The sequence below is a fragment of the Bactrocera oleae genome, chromosome 2 (genome assembly GCF_042242935.1).
Source record: "Bactrocera oleae isolate idBacOlea1 chromosome 2, idBacOlea1, whole genome shotgun sequence".
NCBI classification, from domain to species: domain Eukaryota; kingdom Metazoa; phylum Arthropoda; class Insecta; order Diptera; family Tephritidae; genus Bactrocera; species Bactrocera oleae.
In genome coordinates, this window is record NC_091536.1 from 18170581 (window position 1) to 18179862 (window position 9282).

At 30.9% G+C, this 9282-nt stretch overlaps 1 protein-coding gene and 1 long non-coding RNA gene across 2 annotated transcripts; one reads left to right on the forward strand and one right to left on the reverse strand.

The window, feature by feature from the left end:
- Positions 1-1648: 1648 nt before the first annotated feature.
- Positions 1649-4042, reverse strand: LOC118683743 (uncharacterized). The gene is made up of 2 exons (XR_004979617.2): positions 3633-4042; positions 1649-1993 (listed from the first exon to the last, which is right to left on the reverse strand). It is a non-coding gene; the product is annotated as an uncharacterized lncRNA (long non-coding RNA).
- Positions 4043-4153: 111 nt separating this feature from the next.
- On the forward strand, positions 4154-9282 carry LOC106627769 (methanethiol oxidase). The gene is made up of 6 exons (XM_014248028.3): positions 4154-4314; positions 4585-4748; positions 7495-7967; positions 8069-8561; positions 8630-8755; positions 8820-9282. Exons 1-6 carry the CDS (start codon positions 4302-4304, stop codon positions 9015-9017), a joined length of 1467 nt encoding a protein of 488 aa, XP_014103503.3. The 5' UTR covers positions 4154-4301; the 3' UTR covers positions 9018-9282.

Below are 9282 nucleotides of genomic sequence, written 5' to 3' on the forward strand. Positions count from 1 at the left end.
GGTCGAATTGACAACTCTAACCGAAACTCTAGAGTAGATGTGTTCGTTCATCCTTTTCTTACGTAAAAGCCTTGCACGTTGTGTATGGGTAAGTTTCCGCGTTAGTTCTTTCAATGTATTGAAGTTTCGGTAGCCGTGACTTGCTGGGATGTACATAAGTGCTTTAATTAAACTCGATTTGACCGTCCAGACTTAAAGCTTTTTGTGGCTTATGTATTAGCTCTTGTAGCTGTGCTTCAATACCAGACTTTTAGGTGCTTTGGCAATCAGCCCTTTATTCAGCTAACATTCTCTGAAGCTGAATAAGTGCAGATAGCCAAAAAGACTAAACATTACTTCAGGAAGCTTCAACTTGCCAACGATATTTGCCAGGTTTCTGGTATACAAAGATACATTTTTTTATAAAAAAAATGTGGGAAACGACTTACATTTTATAAACATTATTTAACTCTTATTCTGGTATCATTCTAAACTATTTTTGGGGCGAGTCACTTTTTAAATGTATAAAGGAAACCACTTTTGAGGCCTTTTTAAAGTATATAAGCAAATTTTAGATGTATTAAAGTTACAATGCATTAAACTTAAATTTAAAGTTAAAAATCAATTAGTTCACATTATTTTCAGTTTTCACGATTTTAGTTCTTTTCATAATGGAAAAATGTTCAAAAAAACAAAATGAATACCTTTAAATCTATACTTGACGAGTTTTAGCGCTGACTGTATTCAGTTAACTTATAAAAATGTTTTCACAAATTTCTCCGGTAATTTCACAAAGAGAACAGAATATTAATATATATTTTGGCACTTAAATAACAATAAAATGAATTGCCTTTTCACTAATATTGCAAAGTATAATTTCTCAGAATAAAATAAATAGTCAAGACACGTAACAAGCAGTGTTTTGAAAAGTAGATTTATAGGTTATTATATGTGTATGATAAACGCAATAAATGTCATCTTGAAAGTATGCTCAACTTTGTAGTAGTCACAGAATAAAAATAAAAATATGAAAAATTAATCAAAAATGTTTGAGAGAGAAAACAATACATAAACGATGAAAAAGTAAAATAAGCTCTTTAGAAAAAACATAAAAATAGTTAATATTAATAAAAAAAAAATCCAACTTTATGAAACAGCATTTACAATAATAAAAGATAAACATAAAACCTAATTAAAACAACAAACACTTAAAAACTTTATTAATGGAAAATTGGCTGCCACAATTATACAAATTTATTAAACAGAAACATACGTAAATTAAACATAATTTGTAGTGTAAGTGTTTTACGACACAAAAATCGTGCGAAATATGTTACGGGGTGATTTTCATAAAAAAAATTCACCTAATTGCATCAGCCGAAAACAAAGATTAAATGAAAAAAATTTGGAGTCTAAAATATAACAAATGATTTTCATAAATTGTCTTTGACGCTGAGGATTATGCGAATTCGATTAATGGAGAGTCATGAGAAAAATTGATTACTTTATACAAAAACAAACAAGTCAATAAATAAAATACACTTCGACACTTTTTTACCAGCTACGTAAATAAATAAAGCCTTTTAAACTATACTTCATTAAAAAAATAAAATCAAGGAAAATAATACGAAATTCTCAGAACCATCTTTAATAACATTATAGTAAGAAATTGAGTTATTTGATTTAATTTAAAAGAAATGTGGAAGAAGTAAAATACATTTTTTGGAAAATTTCAGAACGCTTGCTGATGGATTTTATGGATTTTAGTTACATAGATGTTTGAGCAAATTTCAGATTTAAAAACAAGTAAAACCTAATCATTTTGCTAAGTTGGATCTGTATACTTTTTCAGCTATTACATACACTCATGCTAGCTTCTAGGAGCATTGTTAGTACCATGGTTTCATCTCCAGTAACAATGGGATCGGAAATAATTCCCCTGTTGTAGTATCAATGAATAGTTTAATCATCTCTTTTAATATTTTCACGTATATACGAAAGTTCTTCGGTTTCCCTGTAAAAATAGAAATAAAAAATCAGATTTGCAGAGCTGCCATTTAATTAAAGAGCGTTTTTGTATAATGTCAACATATTTCTTTAGATGAGTTTGATTACTTGAGCTTTGCTTTAAGTAAGCTAGTGCTGATACTGGATTAGAATTTTACAACTTTTTATCTGCATTATACAATAAGTTTGAATGTCGGAATAATAACATATTTCCAATGACTCTACTTTAACGTCATTGTCATGAAATTCCTGCGAATTAAGATTATTTATTATTATAGAGTTTTATGTCTAAAAATTACAGACACATAAAAAGTTGTTGAATCCTTTGTAAGCGATTAATTCCTTTTTACTGTCTGACATTATCGAAACTATAATAACAAGAAAAAGTGGGCCAGTACACATAATAGTGATCCTCCAAAACGTTGACATAAAGGGAACTGGTAGTATTTTTAAATCTCACAATTTATGTCTAACAAGCAGTCACCATAAGATAAATGCCCGTAAATTTGTCGACCGCGGATTGGTTAGGCTATGAAGTTAAATTATTGATTCTGATCCATGATTGCATTTCTTAAAACTTAGAAAGACTAGATCCGTGTTTGCTAGGCTCGCTGTTAGCCCATTTGCATTTTTAATGCTTTGAAGAGCGTGCTTTACTTTCTTTTAAACAGTGTTTTTAGTTAGAGTGATGATTACAAAGAATAAGAAGTTTAGAAAAATTTTGTTTTTGTACTTCGTACAGTGATCAGTTCTATGATTAATAAATAATACATTTTATAATTTACAAAAATCAGATGATGGTAAAGAATATACTTTATCTACAGCATTAAATGAAAAATGAAACAAAAAAACATAACCTACAAGAAAACAAATATGTATAGTAGGAGTTAAAAAATTAAAATGAAATTAAATAAATTTAATATTATACTTAAATTAATTATTGTAATTAAAATACTTGTATTTAATAAACAAATCATTTTTATTACATTTAATTTTCTACTCAAGAAACCACAAATAAATAAATCTGAAAATAAAAAAAAAATCTATAAAACACAAAACCAGTAAATAATAAATAAAGACAATTTAAAGCAACAACTTCTTACTTTAACTACTTTTACAGCAATGTTACAATAATAATCCGCAAAAATCGGAGACTAAATTTGAGATACATAGTATATCTAGTATTGTAATCTCCTATAGTTGAGATATGGTTCTTCAATTGGATTTTTTATTTCAATTGAAAACTAATTTTTGTTTTACATATAAACTAGAATATAAAATATTGAAATATTTACTAGCTTTAAGACCTTCGAAATACATACATACATTCTACTTACATACCGAAAACTAATATTGAAGAGCGAAAAAACATTGAAATCATTAAAATTAATAAATAAAATTACGATAAAAAAACCATTTGTCTTTTACTTTTGAAATTGAAAAAATACGACATTTTGGTTCAGTTGAAGAATTTTAGACACTAAAGCGTATCCATTCCACAACAATGGTATTATATAAATGAAAACCAAAATAGTTTTTAGGTATTTGTGGACAAATCTAACTTTAAGCCACTGCGAGTATACGAGTATATTGTCATAAAGGAAACAAATTATCAAATTGTCATAGTATGTAATTGTAAACAATACCTTTTCTTTTTTAGTTCATGACGTCACGAACAATGTATTTTTCTATCAAACGCACTCCAAAAAAGTGACGCTATGCAACTGTCGTATTCTCTATCTCTACAAGTATAATTCTTGATAGGTACATCATCTCCACAGCGAAACTTGCTCTCAACTGATTGATTTGAGTTCGGCACGACGAAATGCTTCGAATAAAGAATTAGTTTAAAGCATAGCGTTAAATTATATTTGATTAGCTACTTATTAATATTTTTAATTAACGAGTTTGAAATATTGAGAGAGAGAGAGGCGGCACAACAATTCTACACACTTTCCTATGTGTACTCATTTTATAAAAAATATACTCGAAAATGCTTTTTTTTTAATTTTACTGGAATGTGAACACTTTTATTGACTACTGGTTTCACAAAGAGAAACTTTTGCTCTTTCTTTTGATGATATTCTGAATTTTATAGCGAAATCTGCTGCGCTATCACTTTCGCTTGAGCACTTGATACAGAGAACGTAAATAAACCTGCATCTTCTCGTTTATTTACGTTCTCTAGTTGATCAACTTGTACTCGTTTACTTATTTAACTGTTGTCTTATTTGCCGCAGTCGCTCAGTGACTTTTATCAGGTGTAGATTGTTTGTGTGCAATACGAAATTGATAACAACTTAAAAACCACAACAATGTCTAGCAAAGGTAAGGTATTCATAATATTTAATACTTTTAAAGGCTTTCACATTTGGAAATAAAAAAAAATTATTACAAAGTTATATTTGTTGGGTTAAATAATAAAAATGTGATATCCGTCGAATTTTATCGAAAAGTAAATAAACTAGACGAAAAAACGAAAAAAGGGATAAGCTTAATTGTGCATACAATATACATATGTCTACATACATACATACATGAGAACTTAACTGTGTACTTAAGAATGCAGAGGTTAAATACTTGTTTTTGTATTTCCAGCTTGTTGTCATGGGCCCGGTTATAAGAGCCCCATTGATGCCATGAAGAACGGACCTCGCGAAAAATTACTCTACACTGTTACTGTGCAGCCTAATCTAGATGAAGCCCATGGTGATTACTTATCAACTGTGGATGTGGATCCCGAAAGTCCAACTTACTGCCAGGTTAGTTATAAAAAATGTTGTATATACCTACACGCCATATTTATACATATATGCTAGAAATCAGACTTGAGAGCATAATGACAATATCAAAGCTAATTCCGAAATCAAAAAACTCTTTCTGAATTCTACGAATTACATCCTATCAGAGATAAAAAGTATTTACAATTCAACAATTATCTATAGAGCACATACGAATTACTTATCGTATATAGTATGTACATATGTATATGAGGGTCTTGCAGAAATTGTCTCTTTTTTCAATTTTTTTTTTTGTTTTTTTTTTTTTTTTGGTTTTGTTTTGCTTTGATAGGCATTTGACGATGAATATCTCGTAAACGCTTAACTCAATCGAAAAATTATACAGACCATTTTTGTAGAGCAGAAAATTTCCTACGAGACTATGAGCTGTACAATTTAAAATGATTTCTTTTCATTGAGTTATAAAATTTAAAAGAAAAAACCAAATTTACCTTGAAATATTCAAACTCCAACCGTTAATATCTTTTAAACGGTTAGGTTTAGGAAAAAATCGAAATAGCACTTTTTTGAAGAGGATTCAATTTCCAATTAAATCTATAAAACGAACTACATTTTCAAGTAGTTGCAAGCGAGTAATGAATCTTTCTATCCGATAATAAGAAAAAAATAGATAACTGTACTTGGAGAAACTTTCTTAGAGGTGTCTACCAACCAACGTTTCAGAGTACCAGTACCGAAAGAGAAACATTCGTTTTTTTTTTGACACACCTTAATGTATACACATATACAAATATGCATATTTAGTAATAGAAAATTCATTTGCACATCACGTACAAACTTTGCATGTTCTAGATGGATTTTTATATAATATTCTTGCTTCATTTAAAATCTTTTAACTGTAGATCGTTTAGACAAAATATATAAATAGAGTTGCTATATATACTCAACTCATTAATTTTAAATAACATCATAATTTATTAAAATCTTGCACACAGATTGCAAACAAGGATATTAGAACAATTTTATATATGCATATGAAATTTCCAAAGAACTAATGTTAGGCCAAATAACTAATGCATGCAATAGTGTTGCCAGTTTATTAAATTTCCTATATACTAGTATATATATAGTACTCGTATGTACATATGTGTATAAGTTTAAAAATTTTTTGTGATGTACGATTTAGTTTGAAATATAAAAAAATTGATAAACTATTTATTTGAAATTAACAATAACTAATTAATTACAAAAAGCAAGCGTATATTAAACACCTTGTATTAAAACTTTTTCTTAGGGCTTTTCACTAATTTAATTTTCTTCTTTGAAATTCGTACGATAGCAGCAACCCCGCTTATTTAAATAGTTACTTATATGTACATATGTTTCATCATATGTTTTAAACATATCTACATAAATCGTTAACAGTAGGTAGTACGCATTTGAATGCGGATTGATCACGCATGCGTAATGAGTAAAACTCTTTGCTTGTTTTTGATATCTTCAGCTATTAACATGACATGTTAGTTTTCGAGCGCCTTTCGATTAGCAACATAATTATGAATATTTAGACAAAATACCGGAGATGTCACTGGACTACAACGGTTGTTGATGTTTCCCTAAACTTTTTTCAATTAAGCAATATATAAATTACGTTGACAACTATTGGAAAAAAGCGTTTAACTATAAACGTGAATGTCGAGATGAATAAATGTTATTTTCAAGCCGCGCTTGACCAATTTAAGTGTCTTTCTTATCTACATGAGTGATTAACTTTGCTGCCTAGTCACTGACAGATGTAGATTCGTATAGGCTTGTATGTACATACATACGGAACATTTAGTAGGTACACTAGGTACTTGTACATCAAAAGGCAAGAGCCATTTATTAGAATTGTTTTCATATTTTTAAATTCAAAAGTATTATTTTATTTATGGCCTAACATGTGAAAAATACACACTGCACTACATTTTCCACAATTTGAAACAATGTTCGAAACATATTATTCAAACAGATTAAGAATTCTGCGAAAGCTTCTTTTGAGATCGAAATGGCCCATTCACATACAACTTTCCTCGCTTTGCGTGACATTTCATACTTTAACAACGAAGCGTAGAAAGCAAAGGGTATGCCAGGTTGCTTGGCAAAGCGTAAAAAGATAAGAGCTGCTGCATTTCGCTTCGCTGTGAACGTACTCATACAAAAGCATATATCGAACTTTTCTGTCAAAACAAATGTCTGACGCAAAGCGCAACAAAAGTTCTATGTGAAGCAACCAAACATCTTATAGCACGCCTCAGTGGAAACCGAGAGTGGTCAATGGGTAATATTATCGGGTTTTGGTGCGTCAAAAATCTCTTCGTCAACGCCGAAGCCTGCTGTTGTAGGTTTGGGGAAGGTTTACACAATTGAAGAATGATTTTCTCAGGAATTTCTGATACCACTCGACAAATGCTTCTTTCTGAACGTTTTTTAATCCTACTATCCAAAGTGCACACGAGACATACATACTTTTTAGCACAAGACGCCTCAATTTCACATTATATGACATGTTGGTCTTACTTATAGTTTTCGTGGTTAAGTATGTGTGGATTTTCCCAGGAAAGTCACTATATTAATTACTATTCATTTCAATATTTGATTATACCAATTTATGTAATTTATACTAGTTGCTTGTTTAGTTTGTCACTTTTTTACGAGCATACAATACATAGATATAAAAAATATTTATAATACAATAGTTTTTCACTACTTTCATATTGATGTATAGGTAATTCATAGGACCTTTACCAATCGCAAGGGCAATGAACTTCATCATTCGGGCTGGAATGCTTGCTCAAGTTGCTACTATGTGGATGAGAATTCAAAACAAATACCGAAGCGTGACAAACTTATATTGCCTTCGATAATTTCCGATTTCATTTACATCGTGGATGTGGCGACTGATCCACGCAAGCCCTCGATATACAAGACCATAGATGGTGATTTGCTTAAGCAACATAACGTAACTGCGCCGCATACAACGCATTGTCTGGCTGATGGTAATATTATGATTTCAACACTGGGCGATGCTGAGGGTTATGCCAAGGGCGATTTTATTCTCTTTGAAACAAATAATTTCAATTGTGTTGGCACATGGACGAAGGGCAAGCAAGTGGCTTTATGCGGTTATGACTTTTGGTATCAACCATATTTTGATGTAATGGTATCGACGGAATGGGGAGCACCCAATAAGTTTAAACGGTAAGTTATGTCAGAACAATGGTATTCAAAAAGTCGATAGGCTATTTTTGACACAGAATATATCGATTAACAACTTTCTTTATTATAAAATATTTTAAAAGCGGTTGGCGTACAGAAGACCTCGATGATATGACACAATATGGCTGTCGATTAAATTTTTACAAATGGTCAACGCATACCCTATATCAAACCATTGATTTGGGTGAGGACGGTACAACACCATTAGAAGTTCGTTTTATGCACAATCCAAAACGTCCAGATGGATTTGTTGGCTGTTGCTTGAACGCAAATATATACTATTTCAAAAAGAAACCCGATTCCGATGAATTTGTAGCAAAAAAAGTTATTGACATACCTGGAAAGCGTATTTCAATTGATGGTGGCAAGCCTGAAACTTTGAATGGCATGGTTTCCGATATAGTGCTCTCTTTGGACGACAAATATCTCTATGTAAATTGTTGGCTGCACGGTGATCTGCGTCAATATGATGTTAGTGATCCAGAAAATCCACGGCTAACAGGTCAACTATTTTTAGGAGGTTATATTTGTGAAGACTGCAAGAATGTGGAAGTGCTTGAAGATAAGGAACTAACCGTTAGTCTTTTAAAACTGTTATAATTAAATAATCATATGGTTTCAAATCATCTATTAATAATTGCTAGAAACGCCCTGCACCACGTTATATTAAAGGCCGCAGACTCGAGGGAGGACCGCAAATGATGCAACTTTCTTTGGATGGCAAACGTTTGTATGTTTCAACATCAATTTTCTCACAATGGGATAAACAGGTATGTGTCTAAAAATTCGGAATTTTTAAGAGCTACATCATTTACATAGCTTTTTTTTAAACAGTTCTATCCGAAGATGGTTGAAAAAGGCGGAACAATAGTTGAAATTGATATTGATGTCGTTAACGGTGGCTTAAAGTTGAATGAAAGTTTCTTAGTTGACTTCGGTAATGAGCCATATGGGCCAGCATTACCACATGATATGCGTTACCCAGGTGGTGATTGCACTTCCGATATTTGGTTGGCTAACGATGAAAAATGAGTTTGGTAAAATGTAGGAGTCGATGTTATCTTCAATTCGCTGTAAATCTCAGTAAAAAAAATTACGGAATCAGCGCATTGCAAACAATTACATTACATACATTGATCAATTTACAATAGCATACCATGGAAGTCGGCTCTATATGTAAAGAATTGCTTTCTAACTGTGCGATTTGCGTTTTTGTAAACTTCAAACAAGACATTTAGTTCGAAATGCACTTAGGTAATGCAAAGTGTTAATGAATAAATTTTTGAGTGCAATTCTA